The sequence below is a fragment of the Galleria mellonella genome, unplaced genomic scaffold, assembly GCF_026898425.1.
Source record: "Galleria mellonella isolate WM207_F2 unplaced genomic scaffold, CSIRO_AGI_GalMel_v1 utg57, whole genome shotgun sequence".
Lineage (NCBI taxonomy): Eukaryota > Metazoa > Arthropoda > Insecta > Lepidoptera > Pyralidae > Galleria > Galleria mellonella.
This window is the reverse complement of record NW_026442119.1, coordinates 7,356,080-7,373,775: the sequence shown is the minus strand read 5'-3', so window position 1 is coordinate 7,373,775 and position 17,696 is coordinate 7,356,080. Positions and strand designations below refer to the sequence as shown.

The 17,696-nt window shown below is 30.3% G+C and overlaps 2 protein-coding genes across 3 annotated transcripts in view; one reads left to right on the top strand and one right to left on the bottom strand.

The window, feature by feature from the left end:
- The window catches only part of LOC113509625 (glutamate receptor ionotropic, kainate 2-like), a 16,268-nt gene extending 11,741 nt beyond the window's left edge, over positions 1–4,527 (bottom strand). The window contains exons 1-7 of the mRNA XM_026892990.3: positions 4,271–4,527; positions 3,535–3,675; positions 2,715–3,005; positions 2,032–2,123; positions 1,483–1,599; positions 767–952; positions 478–633 (exon numbers count right to left, since the gene is read on the bottom strand). Of these exons, the coding sequence (XP_026748791.1) occupies positions 478–633; positions 767–952; positions 1,483–1,599; positions 2,032–2,123; positions 2,715–3,005; positions 3,535–3,675; positions 4,271–4,364 (1,077 nt within the window). The 5' untranslated portion in view covers positions 4,365–4,527. The remainder of the gene's footprint in view (positions 1–477; positions 634–766; positions 953–1,482; positions 1,600–2,031; positions 2,124–2,714; positions 3,006–3,534; positions 3,676–4,270) is intronic.
- LOC113509760 (glutamate receptor ionotropic, kainate 2-like) lies at positions 4,152–17,696 on the top strand. 2 transcript variants are annotated; one of them, XM_052899344.1, is made up of 16 exons: positions 4,152–4,233; positions 5,528–5,665; positions 7,140–7,243; positions 7,732–7,894; positions 8,496–8,710; positions 9,207–9,356; positions 9,933–10,142; positions 11,011–11,211; positions 11,834–12,064; positions 12,493–12,716; positions 13,539–13,676; positions 14,393–14,591; positions 14,866–15,100; positions 15,390–15,505; positions 15,865–16,017; positions 17,201–17,696. In XM_052899344.1, the coding sequence occupies exons 1-16, from the start codon at positions 4,227–4,229 to the stop codon at positions 17,396–17,398; spliced, it is 2,682 nt and encodes an 893-aa protein (XP_052755304.1). In that variant the 5' UTR covers positions 4,152–4,226; the 3' UTR covers positions 17,399–17,696. The 2 variants fall into 2 exon arrangements, with proteins under 2 accessions (XP_052755304.1, XP_026748973.2); XM_026893172.3 differs by lacking the exon at positions 4,152–4,233 and adding an exon at positions 5,266–5,439 and having other exon boundaries at positions 17,201–17,695.

Genomic DNA, 17,696 nt, shown 5'->3' with positions numbered 1-17,696 from the left:
GGTGGCGGGTGTTAGCAATCGCGTCGTGACCTAAAATTGTTTTCCAAAAATACCTCATACCGTGTGGGGGCGCCCGTCGCTACACTACGCGACATCTACATACAATACCGTATTCATAAATGGCTAAAAGACCAATATGACGTCGCTCCAACTATTAATATTACTTTTTTTGTATCAAGCGTCTCAAACAAATGCAGCTCGAACCATCAGTTTGCCTGTTGGTATGTTATTTCTAAGCAGCAAATGAAAAACAGTAACAAACACACTTATATTTACAAATAACCTATTGTCTCGTTGTGTTTGTTTCAGGCGGTCTCTTTAATAGATATACTCAACAGAGCTCAAGAGAGGCCTTCGAGAACATAGTCAAAATGGGTGATTCAAATGTGTACTACGGCAGAACGATGTATTCTAACGCTGAAGACAGCTACTCCACAGCATTGGATTGTAAGTTGCTGTTTGAATTTGTCAAAGTACATTCAATATAGCATCTTGTAATTGAATTCCGAATTCCCATGGTTCGGCTTCATTATCACAAATATTGTTTTGTGGTTCTTGAAAAGTATCGGCATCTAATTTTTGCAGCGCCGTCAGAATGTGATTTGCTATATCATCCATTATCAGAGCTTCAATCTAGAAATTAATAATAATTGTTTAATAATTATTTTATTTTCAGAATCTCCAGCAACGGATTATGTAGAAGCATTCTAAGATTTATTATATTGATAAATTTATTATATGTAAAATATTAGAAAAATATTAATACGTTATATTTTGTGACAAATGGTGATTGTGAATTGCTGTTGATCCATTTTCCGACTCTTTGAGCGAGGTCGTGTTGTCCACTATTCAACTTATCATAATCCGTGATGCTTAGCCATGTAATGTTCGACTGAAATTCAGTGAGTTTCTCAGCTACGGTATAAGCGTTCATATTCACTAATATGTAATGCTGAAATAATGAAATTAAAAATAATGAAATAAATATACTGAAGAATATAATCAGAGATTGCGTAATCAGAGACTTGTATATCGCTGTTGTACTCATTCTATATGCCTAAATTCTTTCTAGCTCTTCTAATTTATGCAAGTGCTGTGTTTACTATTGAATTAAAAATTATTAGAATATAGTAAATTTATAAATCACAACATTTATAAATAGATTATTTTATATGTAACTTACAAGTGCAATAAAGAATATATATATCTAAATTGCATATTCCATTATCAAAGATTTAGTTGAAAACATAAATAAGCACAAGAGTTTTTGATCGTGATATATTTGATCTTACGATCGTTCATACGTTGTTTACAATTTTGTCAATTACAGTCTTTTATATACATATATTGTTATTTAACTATTCATACAGATATGATTTTATCGTTACCAATGGGACACCCTCTTCCCATATGGGAAGGTTATTAGCTTATTACTGTTTCATTGGTCAGGCGGAGTTTATAAATAAACTTTAATGTACGCACCTGATAATGATTTAACATTTCCAATTCCCGAGCTTCATTCATGTATTTCAGAATGTGATCCGCACGGCAGTCAATTAAAAAACGACTTTCTTGATATTGCTTTAGATCTTTGAAGACCTAAACAGATAAATAGTAAATAAAGAACACATTTTGTAGAAAAGTCTTATGTTGCAGCGAATTTCAATCACATAATGATAATTATATAAAGTAGCTATTCTGTGGTGAATAAAGTTCTCATTTCTTAGGAAAAGGATTAACAAGGTGGAGGTGTAAACAAGTCCTCATAATCTTTATCCCCTAATTTATTTAGTTTTGTTGTTCATTATACTGTGAGAGCTGGGAATTATTATAGAATAATCTGTGCTATAGGACAATTTGCGTACGGGCGAAATATTCGTCTATTAAATTTTGAAAATTAACTCAAATTATTGTAATATGTATTTAGTTACTTTATATTGTTGATTAGTGTCTATTACAGTATAAGAGTCATATAAACGATACGAAAAATAAACCCCTTTCGCCAATTGAGTAAAAATAAATTGAACTTACATGACGATTGTCAATATCCGGATCAAGTTTGCGCAAATTTACAGGGTGTTTTTCTGTGTGCTCAGCAAGAATCTTTTGTATTCTTAGTAAACCTGTTATAAATATAAATTACAAAATATTTAAATATCATTGTATTATCAGCTTAATGTCGCAACATCAATCAAATCATTATTCTTACTACGTGTATAAAATAAGACGGTAACATCTGGCAGGGGGGAAAATACCTTAAAAATACCAGATATTACCATATTTGTTTTTATTATTAGCCCATTAGATCCAAACTTTATTCTTTTCAACCAACGTCAAAAAGAAGAATATTCTCAATCCGGATGTATTTTTTTATTTGATACGTCATGTGGAACATAATCTTTATGTTATTATAAATTCTAAATTTCACAGATTTTACTGGTATTTATAGTAAAAATGAAATTATTTCATCATTTTGATTTCGGTATATATTCAGCTAATTTACATATTTTCCTTCATGTCAAATTTTATTAAAATTGGATTAAAAAAAATAGCTACGAACACAATAATTTGACAAACAGATACAATTTCATATAAGTAGATTCATAACCATTTAAATTACAATCAGAAAGTAAAAATTTAATTATGAAATTTATTACAGCTGTCTTAATTTATTAAATTGTTATTTTAATAGATAGAAAGTAACAATGTAATACCTAAATCATCTTCATATAGAGCAGAAAAACTCTCCCATTTGTAATATTTTAATAGTTTCGCATACGCCAAGGAAACTTCATTCGAGTCAGGATAAAAATTGATGCTAATTTTTTTGAAGACTGGCTCTTCGCTTTCTTCTTCGTCGAGTTCGATGTCAGGGTCGAGGGGCTGCCACGTTGCTTGAATATGTGGTATATGAGATCTAATGCATTGGTCGCGCACTATCCCATCAGTAATAGGATTTTGTGGCCCCACCACAGCTATCGGTCTCATTTCACTATCTGAACATACTGAAATGGATGCATATAAAGCGTGTATGGAATTAGTGTAGCGAAATATTAGTATTTCTTCTATGCGAGTAAATAATTGGATAATTAATATTTATAAAATTGCTTAATTTTTCGCATAATCGAAATATAAAAATACTATTTGATTTTTTCATACAAAAGCAATCATCACATTGATTTAATATGAAATATTTCGGCTTGACAAACTTGGTTACACTTTTTATATTTCTTTCTATTGAAAGGTAATATAGGTTTATAAATTAATTATGAGCTCACATGAGCATGGAAATTAAAAAAATAATACTGTAATAATAAATAAAACAATAATAATAATAGCAAATTGGACAAAATTAAAATAAAGAAAACAGCTATTTCTTATGGAGATCCCAAGTAACGTGGCTAATTTCTTCTAAGATACTTCTACACAGTATCTTAAAATTCATATTTATGAATTTTAAGATACTGTTTTTTTTATTTAATTATGTATTTTTTTTATTGTTATTTATTAATTTATAACGGAAAATATACTTACATTCCTTCCAAACAGAGTAGCTATCAGTTCTGTCCGGTTTCAAGATAGCGGGAGCCAATCTATAGCCGCGCACGTGACCATGGTTAACGCTTTCGTTGAATGCATATTGTTGTGTTGTCGACTCACGTTCGAAAATGCCGGCTGTATATAAATAAAGTTATGATATATATAATAACAATGCATATATAATATCAGATTGTTAGCAATTTCTAATGGTTTAAAAATATATATAACTTGGATCTAATTTTGGCTGGAACCTAGAACTAGATTAATTTAGAAATAAATAGTCAAATTCATTAGGTCATGGACATAGCTTATTATTGATATACTTATACGTATTAAGAAAAAAGACTATGTCCATTATTATTTGTATATATGTCACGTGGCAACAACAGAAATTACATAACAAAGCCAAAATGGTTGCATTAATATCAACGTCATATATCAAATCATAGTTTACATTTCAAGATAAGAAGTAGTCTGAATTCAGCGAAAAAATATATTAGTTAGTTAAAGTGACTAATATTATTATGATTATTATATATATTATAGACCCATACTAATGTAGATTAAAATTATTTACGAAAATTTTAAAAACAAAATCACACGTAATGTTTATATATAACAAGATTTCACTTTTGTTATTAATGGCTCTTTTGAAAGATACAAGAATATTATAATAAAATGGATAAATGAAAGGTAAGGTAGAATGTATTATAAATTTGAATTAACTCACCAATTTGATAAGATATATCCTTCGTTTCAGTAATGCGAATTTCAGGAACACATTTATGTATAAAAAGAGTAATAACGAACAATGTCCACTTCATATTAATTAATTAAAAATGTATGGCTGTTAGTAAACATAAACAGGAAACATTGTAGGTACAAAATGTTTAAAATAATTTGGTGTTTCAGCCATGCCACGCTGCTGGATAGACTAAACTCTGGTTATCCGCCCGCCCAAACAAAATTAAACTGATACGGAGTTACGAATGCTTTGGATATGACACTACATGGATAAAACAATTTGAACTTTTTTATAGATACTTATATATATAAATACAATATGTCGTCGTTTAGTTATTGCAAAAGTATTCAGGTCGTAGTATATTAGAGGACTGATTTGGAACATTACTTATTAATATGTGTATTTAAATTATAAATAAATATTTAAACAAAGAATTAAAGTTACTAATTCGCATAAAGTAATTTATAATAATTAATTTTAATATCGAATCGAATACAGATTACAATAATTTTCAGTTTATTATACACATTTATTTATTTATTCTTTAGTTTTAAATTAAAATTGTATTTTATTACACGTATTTTATCGTGAATTCGGAATATTTTTCTCAAACGCTGTTTGAAAAATGTAAAAAGGAAATGTAAAATTTGAAAGAAATACTTATCAACTGTCACTTGTTACCAATTAGTAACTATTTTTGATTCACTTTTTGCTGTTTCATAAGCATTTATAACATAAATTTTAAGAAAATAGTAAGTGACTAGTAACATTTACTTCTAGAAATATGTAAAGGTATTAGTTTCTTATAAGGTAATGAAGACGAATATACTATATTTTTATTAAATAAATGCAATCATATATTCATCCTAAAACCAGTTCCGTAGTAACCAATATCGTATGAATGGTTCGCTAATGATGACGATCCGTCGCGACGGTGGCGGGTGTTAGCAATCGCGTCGTGACCTAAAATTGTTTTCCAAAAATACCTCATACCGTGTGGGGGCGCCCGTCGCTACACTACGCGACATCTACATACAATACCGTATTCATAAATGGCTAAAAGACCAATATGACGTCGCTCCAACTATTAATATTACTTTTTTTGTATCAAGCGTCTCAAACAAATGCAGCTCGAACCATCAGTTTGCCTGTTGGTATGTTATTTCTAAGCAGCAAATGAAAAACAGTAACAAACACACTTATATTTACAAATAACCTATTGTCTCGTTGTGTTTGTTTCAGGCGGTCTCTTTAATAGATATACTCAACAGAGCTCAAGAGAGGCCTTCGAGAACATAGTCAAAATGGGTGATTCAAATGTGTACTACGGCAGAACGATGTATTCTAACGCTGAAGACAGCTACTCCACAGCATTGGATTGTAAGTTGCTGTTTGAATTTGTCAAAGTGTTTGGGATTATTAATACTTTTTTAGTAGTCGGTAGTATATTTTTTTAAATGGATGATATTATAATAATGGAAATACATGCGCTATTGTTATGCGTTAACAGGATACTTGTAAGGGATGATGGGTGAGAATAAAGTCAGGTCTGTTAGCCTATCGTGACTATTTCACCAAGATTTAATCACGATTGTTTCTAACAAGGTATATTGCTGGCAATCGGGTGTTCCCGATAACAATTAGTTTCTGTTCTCCAAATCAGTAATACGTATATTGCAAAATGAGTAAATGACTTTGTTGTATTAGATTCTTAGTATTTACGCAGATTCGATTTGAATCTTACTGTCTGCGTACACGAGGTTTACTTTGTTCACGGAGAAAATTCTTCTATATGTCTGCTCAAGCTTTTGAGTTCGACGAGAGACAATCCTTATCCTTATAATTTATTCTGGTAATAATAAAATACTTCAAAGCCTAATATACAATGAAAACGTGTTGTGCAAGTACACAGCTTGCGTTAAGGAAAATTTTCGTCATTTACACCGGTTACTTAAAAAATTATACAAGCATTTTGACCAAAATACCAACTGTACTTTATGATGAAAGTTATTCCTTGTGACCAGTGAGTTAATGTAGTAGACAGAAACCTGTCAAGCTATTTGCATAATCCCTCGTTGAAAGTTTTGATAGAAAATCCCCTGCCAGATCCCGTGGAAATACTTTTACCATACACCTATAGGCGATTAACCTCCTCTTGATATTCAACGATGAGGTTACATTAATGTGCATGATAAAAGGCCAGTTGAATGATCAGTTGAACTATGTATTTACATGTGTTTTATTATCGAGAGAAGAAAGGCAAAGAGAAATTAGGCTATATTACTATTGTACTTCTAATAATCTTACCCGTATATTACTAGGTGTTTACATTTCAAAAACAAAGCCATAAAAAACGTTACCGTTTAGTAATGTTTTTGTTTATTACACTTTCTTTTAAAGTGAATGTATTTTTCAAGTTAGGCAAATCTAATTTCGACGTCCTATTATAATATTTACTGAAAAAGTCTGTTACCTATATAGTTTTAGGTATCGACTTAATATAAAAATGTTTAATTTTTTATTTGAGTCTATCAATAAAGTTTACCAATCAATAAAGTTTAAATTACTTTAGACTTGAGAAATTAGTATTTTTTAATCTATTAATAAACAAATATATTAATGACAATGCCGCAAATAAGGCAATAAAACATGTATGTATGTACTTACTATTTACCAGATTTTGCTTCGCGATAAATTTTTAAAAATAAAGAAAATTTATCTAAAGACACAAACACCACAATTACCATTAGAAAATATACTGTGCCACTTATGGCATCCTCCCAAGTTGTAATTTTGCGTTATGCCTGTAATGTCAGAGATGTTCAAGTTATATGCAAATTTATTCTTTTTGCAGTATGTGAGATCACTTCAGATAATAAGGGAGTAGTAGCTTTGATTGACGCCCGACCCACGTATGGTCTTTGTGACACTGTATGTCTATTATGCAATAGATATAATGTAAGTATTCTATGATAGCTTGAAAGTATAGTATTTTAGAAAAAATGCAGATATAATATAAAAGTAAATATATTATATTTACTAATAATATTAAGGTTCGTAGTTTAGATATCTACTTTATTGAGGCCTGAAAGATTTAATAATCAAAGACTCTCAATGGTATGTTCATCATGGAAGAAATAAAAACTTTATGTTATTGAAAAATTTATTAAACGACTCACGATTGACGATCCTAATTAATTCAAGAGTTCATTCATTCATTTTCATTAAATAATTGTTATTGGTAAATTAGGATACGCTTGGTAAAAGTGGGTAAGTATGATCCCTATACCAGTATAGGTACCATAAAAAAATATTCTAAATAAAAGTAATTCATTGTGTGATTTATAGTAGAAGTAAAAACAGATATAAGTGATCAGAGGCTTTGTTTTGTGCTATTTAATAAGATATAAATAAATAAATACAATATTGATTTGTTGTGATTATAGATACCACATCTCTCTTTGGGTTGGGAACCTCCAGACACTTTGGCGGAAGAATTATTTACATTCTCCTATTACCCACCACCCGATTTAATTTCTAAGGCATACGCGAGACTTATTAAGGACCTAGAATGGGATAAGTTTTCAATTTTATATGAAGACGAGACTAGTAAGTACTGAAAGTATCATTAATTATTAATACGACTATTGTACTATTGCCTATATTTACTAATATTATGAAAGTAAGTTTGTTCGTTACCTTTAAGAGGTTCAATGCTTTAATTTATCCTCATAAAACTTGGTATATAACTAGTATCTGTTATCTGGCTACTATTATCCTGGTCAATTAATATATCGCAGTCACGGGAACGAGGAGTAAAAACTAAATATAAGTATATAGAAGTTATAACATACTTTATTGGATATGTACGATAATTAGTTATAAATATTTTTTTCTTTTGAATGGGTTAAACGGCAAAAGACGTATCAAATCTCACATCGATTTTATACGTCTTTTATTATACTAGAACTATCTGTGAAGTTTCATATGTTTATTTGACAGATTTCTTCATAGATATAATGGTAAATATCTTATTTACTTACAGATTTTTACCATATAAGTCGAAGGCAAATTAATAAGTAGTGATAATTAACATTTTTGTGTTTTAGTAAGTATTTAGCACGAAATAAAAAAGGAAATGAGAAGAGATTTGCAGTCAATCACAATTTATATATTCTGTATCATATAAAAATATATTCTTTTGTTGCAGGTTTTATTCGTCTTCACGAGATAATAAATACATGGCCTCAGGACAGGAAACCAATTGTATTCAGGAAATTAGATCCCAATGGGGATAATAAAGAAACATTTAAATATATTCTAAAGGCTGTTCATATAAGTTATCACGTATTAGATTGTGATATTAATAATGTGTACAAATATATGCGTGAAATAATGCAAGTAGAAAATTCGACGGAATATTTGGTAAGATATAATTAACTAATTAATTATTTGGTAAAATTAATTTAATATAAATAAAAAGATTATGAAATTGCATTCTGTGATATTTGTACATATATATGATTCATATACATGTGTGCATGCATATATCGAATGATTTGAAAAAGAAAAAAAATTTTTGGCCAATAACATTTATCGTGCTCAGCTGTATAATCATCAACATCAGTATCCTCGACTATAGATAAATTATAAAATATGTTTCATTATTAATGAAACATATCGCCCCAAGTATTGTTATAATATTATATGGTCAATATGATGTTTTTAAATGCTCGTTTCGCTTTTAAATTAACAAAATCACAAAAAAATTACCTACGATTTTTTTCTAAAATCATAGTCATTCTATAAAATGACGATGTTAGTTTTATGTATTCAGGTATGTGGCAAACCTATCATATAATATATTGATGATACATACTTAAAACGCAATTTAACTCAAAATAACTTCGATATTTTACAGAGTTTTGTGTTGACGGATCTTAATTCATTTACAATTAATTTCAAAGATATTCCCAATTTATTGGCAAATATTTCTACAATGCATTTGACTACGAGCGGGGATGATAAATGGACAGATATTGGGATAAATAAAGATAAGGAACCAATACGGGTAGGTAAACTTTTATTCATTTCATCATTGTATCACCCTTAACCATCCATAACTAAATAAATAAAATCTGGCCGTATGGTCCTGGCATAGAATAGGCCACCCCTTCCTTTCCCGTGGGTGTCGTGAAAGTCGACTAAAGGACGGCGAGGGATGGGCAGCGGCGTCCTTTATAAAACATCTCTAAAGCCTGATTGCAGTTGCCAACCCACCTGCCAAACGTGGTAACTACTGGTAAAATTACCCTTATGTTCAGAAGTGGACAGTTAACGGCTAAAATGATGATTATGATGTAACTTTAATACTGCAGTTTATACAATAAACAAGACATGCTGCTCTGGAATTCTTTTAACCTTGCCACTCCTAATGACTAAGGGTTTATATCTATTGTATTACCAATAGAGAAGACGCTACTTTATCAGACTACACAACAATGCACAAATTGTTGCTGCAGTAAAACTTTGTATGCATGATATATGTAATAAATAAATACTTAACTTACGTATATTGGTTGTTTTTGGTATATTATCTAAAGTGATGCCTTATTCCTTTTTTATACCCCAATTATTTTGGTTTTAGCTAGAAACCGCTTTAGTTGTTGATGCTTTGAATCATGTGGAAAAAGCAATTAGAGCTATGCAACAGGAAGGCGATGAAGAGGGACAAAGTATTTCAATAGGACCACATCTTCCACCTGAACCACCATCTATGTGTTACAAGGATTCTAAAGCAGATTATGAAAATTTAGCTTGGACTTCTGGCAACATTTTGAGAGAAGCACTGTTAAACGTATGATTTATTTTGAATTAGAATTACATTATATTAAAATCTCTTTATAATTATTGTTCTGGAGAGTTCAAACTTCTTTTTGTTATAATTGTATCTATTCAACCAAAAATATTTTAAGGTTAAATGGTTCTCTAGATTCCATATAATACTTCAGAAGTGACGACGAGATCAACATTGGATATAAATGTTAATGTTACATAAATATATTTCTCGATGGGATATAAGAAACTGCTACACAATATAACCTACATTATCCACAAGGGGCCTTTGATGATACGTAAGGTTTTTCGGCAAATCGGAAACGAAACTTCTATTTCTTATAATGGAAATATTTTCTGGGCTATGGTATATGGTAGCTGATAATATTCTATATAATATTTTTAATTGTTTTGTGTATATTTTTGAACAACTATTTAACTATTATTTTCAACGATATAGTTTTATTCATTATAAGTTTTTTGCCCACTATTTTGTACTTATGGAGTTTAAGATAAAACATACACTAGTTTTTAAGGTATATGAAGATATGTATACATACAAGGAAATAATTTAAAAAAACTGCAACCAATTCGGTTGCATTGGTAGTTAGATGGACAGACAGACAGACAACATATATATAAATAATAGTCACCTATCTATCGACCGCTAATATAAGCTTGTCTCATATTTTAATATATAGATAAGTTCTCACCCACAAATTAACAACGTCTCGTCGGCGTCATTTCATCCTAAACTAACCCTATGGTCATCATTCAAGAACCTTACTTTATACTAGTTATTAGTACTCGAAATATAAGAGCGGCTTAGTTACTTTACTTTTCTGCAATGATAGTGGACAATTTTATGTTTGTGTTATGTAATTTTTCAGACAACAGCGATTGGTTTGACTGGAAATCTTCAGTTTGATGAGGAAGGGAGAAGAATGAACTTTACGTTGCATTATTCAAAATTGAGTAATGATGGAGAGTTTGTAAATATCGGGCATTGGGATTCTACAACAGATTTAATTAAAAAAGAGAACTATGTTGAAGACCGTCCAAAGTCTATGGTGTACAATACTAAAATAAGGGTAATATTTATTAATTACAAAATAATAACTATTTTTGCAATTATAGTCCCTAACGTAGTAGTTAGAGGCATTTGTTGACTGATGCCATTGTGATGAATGTAACTTGCCATGCTCACTATAAAATTGTTTTATTTATTTTATTTTCTTTTTGGAATTCGAATTTGCAAACAAGTTGACCGCCTACCTTACAGATTGCGGTAACGGTGACCTAATAGTTTCATACTAATAGATACTAATAGTTTCATAGATATGACACAGTAAACCGAAGGTCTAAGATTCCTCGGTCCTCAGTATGAAGTACGAAGTTAAAGAATATGAAGGCATATTTGCCGTTGTCTGTAACTGCCATATCATACCGTTCAAATAAAAAATACAGCTTTGCAAGCAATTTGCGCTAAAAATACGAAGAGAACAAAAAAATAATTATGGCGGCTAGAAGCTATTACAAGCACGCAAAAATTACTTTCCTCTTTATTTTTTTTTTCTGTTTGTTTTTATTTATTCTTTATTGACTACATTACAAAAAAAAATATTCTCTCCCAGATAACCTTCGGTAGAAACGTAATTATGTGGTGAAAAAAATTGAATTAGTCGGAGTTATTTTATAATTTTGTTATTTTAGGTAGCAACTAGAGACGAGAAACCTTATTATGGTCTCTATGAGTATCCAAATAAGACGAGCGAGTATCGTGGTTACGCTGTTGATCTAATCGATGAAATATTTACAGAAATAAAGAAAAAGGAAAATGTTGAATTGGAATATGAATTTTATATAGTAGATGGTAATAAGCATGGCAATCTTATAGCTGGAACAAATAAATGGGATGGACTTATCGGTGACTTAATAGAGCATGTAAGGAAAATAAATTAGTTTTTTTTTCTAGATTTATTCATGTCTGATGCAATCATATCCGAAAATTTGAATTTCGCAAAATATATAATAAATAATGTAGAAAGTATTTGTGTAACTTTCAAGCAACTAAATAGCCAGTGTTCTTTTGACAAACGAGATAGGTACGATTAGATTCATCTTCCTATTATAAATGGCATTGTGTAGCTATATAGGAAATAGCTAAATGTGTCTCGGAATTATTTCTCTTTGGATACTAAAACTCATTTCTTTTTGTGATACCAGGTAATCTATTGGTCTTATTCGTAAAAAAAATAGATTTATAGTATTTTAGTGATGGAATCTACGTGAGTTACATTCACAACAGTTGTCGAAAGAATAATAAAGACACGATTTCATTACATATAGTTTATATGGATGTTATTTTTCAGAAAGCCGAGTTGGCAATATGTGATTTAACTATTACTTCGGAGAGGAACGCTGTTGTTGATTTCTCGATACCCTTTATGTCACTGGGCATCAGCATGCTATTCAAGGAAGCGGATCCGGTAGATCCAGATATGTTTTCGTTTATTAAACCCTTATCACTCGATGTTTGGTTGTATTTGGCAACAACTTACATCATAGTCTCATTTGTGCTGCTTATTTGTGCAAGGTGTGTAATTATAGGTAACATATTAATAAAATAATTACCTTTTTTATATTCAGATGAAAAAGTCTACTAAAATAAATAAAAAGATTTACTTATATGTAGGTATAATAGTTAATATTAGAGACATAACTTAGATAGTCAATAAACGAATCTCAGTCACTGGGGTAGTGTATATCTTAGAATTTAAACTACCTAAAAGATAGAACGAGAAGTTGTTAAATAATAACTATCATGAGTCATACTCTATGTTATTGTAATTACAATATTTATATTAGCTTTACTAATGTTTCAAATTCGGGGATACAAAACTAAATATTTGAAACTAGTCGAGCAACCCAGAAATTGAAATGTGAGTAAAACCGATATAAAAAATTATAATAGAAAATATTTTTTAAAGAAATTTTTAATCAGTGTAGTATGCCAGTGAAGAGCGATGGTAGTATAGAACTGAAACACAGTAACTACTTGCCATATGTGAAAGCTCCAAATTGCTCAGCGAGCTATAAACAGCGCTACGGTTGGCATTTTGTTGCGTGATAAAATCAGAAATGAGGATATCCGCAGAAGGACTAAAGTGATTGATATAGCCCGAAGGATAAGAAAGCTGAAAGCAGAAGTAGCAATGAATCGGCCATATAATTCCTTGAACCATCAATAGGTTATTATAGTAGTTTAATAGGCGTAGAATTATGGTTTCTATAAATAAATATTTTGTTAATCCTCATGATACTTTAAATTTTTCATTTTGACTTATATATATGTAACAATTATTAGGATTAATATGTTACCGTTTTAAAATATATTTATTATTTTTGTTGATTTTAGAATGAGTCAGGACGACTGGGTAAATCCACATCCGTGCAACCAAAATCCGGAAAATTTGCAGAATATCTGGAGTTTATACAATTGCATGTGGCTTACAATGGGTGCTATTATGACTCAGGGTTGTGATATATTGCCAAGGTATGATAAATGGTAGGGTCATTCTCTATTATTTCTGTACAATATACTTATTTATGATACTGAAGCCTGATAAAATTATAACGCTGACGTCAAAGGCATTTCAATGATATCATTTGCGTTGTATTAATTTAATATTATATTTTATATTTATTTGTACATAACATTATTGATAAGTACAGTTTTAATTTATGATTATTAATTTCTCTGTAGACCCTTTGTTGGACACTGAAAATTATAATTTTGATATTGAACTTAAATTCTAAGAATTATTTTGTTGCGGGTAATTTTGTGTGACTGAAATTTATTTTGATTTTCTAAAAATATTGCTTAACTTTGTGTGTTTTATAAATATTAATTAGAGCGTAATAACGCGTCGTTAATTGTATCAAACACCAAAGATATTTAAGGCTTAAGTTTTATCTCTCTGATGTTACTGATTTTAAAAGTTCCGTTGTTTCGTCATTTATTATAAATTTATTGTTTTATAATGGATAAACTAAGGGAGGGCGAAGGATGGGCAGTAGCGCCCGTCTTAGAATATCTCTAAATCCTGACTGTAGTTACCAATCCGCCTGCCAAGCATGGCAACTACTGCCAAAACCTCTCAAAGGGAAGGCTTATGTTCAGCAGTGGACAGTTAGTGGCTGAAATGATAATAATGATGAATGGATATTTTGGTTGTTGTAAAGGTTTATTTTTATTCTTTTAATTCTCAGAGGGAAAGGATCTCGTTGGACTGCCGGTGTATGGTGGTTCTTCGCGCTAATCATCACTGCCTCTTACACAGCTAACATGTCTACCTTCATCAGTAATGAACGGCGAAGTAACGAGATCACCAATGTCAAGCAACTTTCTGAACAAACTAAAGTCTCTTACGGCGCGGTGTATAATGCTTCTACTTATAACTTTTTTAAAGTAAGTATTATGCTATTTTGTAGTAATACCAAATATGAAAAGATATTAATGAACAATATTATAAAGGCAAAAAATAGTAGATAAATTACGAGATCATGTTTTAATTTTAGTAATACTTTAACACCTATATAAAAATAATCAATATAAACTCTGTTTTAGTTAGCTGTATTTGGAAATGGAAAAATGTTTCATTAAGTTTAAATTTTCACAGGTATTACTTATAAAGGCTTCTGTTACACTGTAAACGCTAGTTTAATGATTTTCTTAATTCTAGAATTCAAATGACTCTGTTTATCAGAAAATTTGGACTGTAATGAAATCAGCAAAACCTAAAGTATTTACTAATAATAACGAGGAAGGCAAGGAGAGAGTTTTAAGAAGCAAAAATGGAAACTTTGCGTTTTTCATGGAATCATCGGCCATTGAATATTTTAGACAAAGAGACTGTCGTTTAAAAATGGTTGGAAATAAACTAGATTCCAAAGAATATGGCATAGCTATGCCAAAAAGTGAGTAAATTCTCAATGTTGTGTACTAAATATTTACAGTTATCTATGATTATTATGTAATACAGAATTGTATTAACTTAATGATAATAGGTATTAAATGAATTTACCTCACAGTTACTTTGTTCATATTACATATGTAACAAAATAAATAAATAAATACATTTATTTCTTTATAGAAAGGTAGTTAGTTACATTACAGGGTTTGGTATCTCCTGTTAAGCAAAGATATGTCACGTATGACATTCGATTACTTGCAAAGTTAACAATAATAATTATGTTATTGTTACAGATTACCCACGTAAAGCATGGATAGATAATGCTATTTTGTCTTTACAAGAGATGGGAAAGCTTACAGCATTGCAAAAAAAGTGGTGGGAAGAAGAAGGTGATAGTAAACATTGTGACGTAAGTAGTGACACTAATTTAAGATTTTGTCACAGTAAACAAAAAAATGCTACGAATAAATTAATATGGAATAAAGGTACCCTTCTAACTTATATCACAGATAATATAACTATATATAAATCAGTATCCGTCTCGAATGCACAAACGTACTAAACATGAGCTAAAATATAAGAATTTTCTTTGAATTTCATTGATATATTAACGTTTTTTATTTGTAATATTTACTCGTATTTTGAGTTCAAATCGACTATGTTTGCTGTATTATTCTCAGCAATATAAAAAAAAAAAACGTAAAAGATTTGGTAATTTTATTGTTTTAAAATTGACCAAAACATTTATAATATTTGTATGTATTGCAGAAAAACGCTAAGAATGAGGATGACGGTGGATCACTTCAAATGAAAAATACTAGTGGTATATTTTTAGTACTTGGCGTAGGAGGTATATTAGGGCTGATAGTTGCTGTCATCGAATTTTTATTCCATGCACGCCAGATTTCTGTTAAAGAAAAGGTAAGTAAATTAAAATGAATAAAATAAAAAAAAAGGTACTATTAAATACATATACATGTATGTACAGTAGATGGAATACACTTAAGATCTTAAAATGTTTATACTTCTACTTATATTTATAAGGAGATATTTTTATGGTTAGAATGTTAATACAGTATGTAATTTCAGCATATTGCTAATTGGCACAATGACCTAATTATTATAATGTTAATACTATTATCTCTGTGGCTTTCATTGTAACATGATATAATTTCAACAATCCTAGATATTTCCACAACTGTGCAAATTATATATATACAATGTTATTTATTTATTTCCTTGTTACATTATCTTTTCAAGATAGATAAACTAACAAAGTATAACAAACAAAGGGTTTAATACGAGAAACGGTAACTAAACCAATATTTTTTAGAATTTTTGTCCATCTATTGGTCTGTATGTTTTTTGATATTACGCAAAAAATATTAAAACAAATTTATTGCAATTTTGATATTATTGTATTCTTGAAGGTTGATCTTTAAATATGGTGTATGTTTTATTTAGAAGTATTTCCCGCAGCTTTGATGGCGCAAATCGGTATAGTCCAATGTGTCAAATTAGAATTTAACCTATCCGTGTACAAAATTACATTCAACTCCATTCAGCGGTTTAAGAGTTATTAAGTAAAAATTATACAAGCAGTTTTACAAATTTTCACTTTATTAATAAATAAGTATGAATAGAATTAATATTCATAAAATAATTTGACGATCTCCGTGGTGCAGTAGTGAGCATATGTTGCTTGGTGTAAATGAGGTCTCACATTCGGTTCAATTTAGGAAATGATCTTTTGTGAATTTGCTCGGGTTTTGGTATTCTTGGTTTTACTCCTAATGTAAGAATACATTGCCTAGTTATTTATATAATATTATAGAGTATCCTAGCTTGCTGTATGGTTCCGTCAGAGAATAGATATAGAGGCGGCTGAGGTGACTCTTAATACATTATCAAAGCCTAACTGCGGTTGCAAATCCACCTGACAAGCATGGAAACTACTGGCAAAAATCCCCAAAGGGAAGGTTTATATTTAGCAGTGGACAGTTAAAGGCTGATGAAATGATTATCCTAGCTTGAGGACCCGGCGATTGGTATGATTGCATAGGACTTATTATTAATGATTGTTAATTAAATAAAACAATTCTAGGTAACGTTCCACGAAGCGGTTGCAAGTGAGTGGCGGGCGTCGTTGAATCCTCGGCAGCTACATAAGCCGGCGGCGCCACCTCGGTCCGCGCCACCGTCCACCGGCTCCCCGTCACCAAGACGCGAACGGTCGCAGTCCAGGGCGGTGTCTGTTCTACGAGCAGCTTCCTCATTTATCAACTTTGATGAAATATACTGATCTATATTTACATAACAGTGTCAAATTATCATTGCAAGTAGTAATAGATACCTACTTACTTAATAAGTTTGTTAAAATATTTAAAATAGAAGTGACTTTTAGATGGTATTCTGTCATCTTGTGGTTGCGCCCATTTTAAAATTATATCATTTATTTTATTGTTATATACTCTTCAAACACTTTTATTTGATTCACATGGTTGACAAAATATATTTCATCCTCGACATAGTCGTGTCTGTTCTTCCTCCTTCATTAATTTTGAATAAATATATTGAACTAGCTTTTACTCGCGAATGTA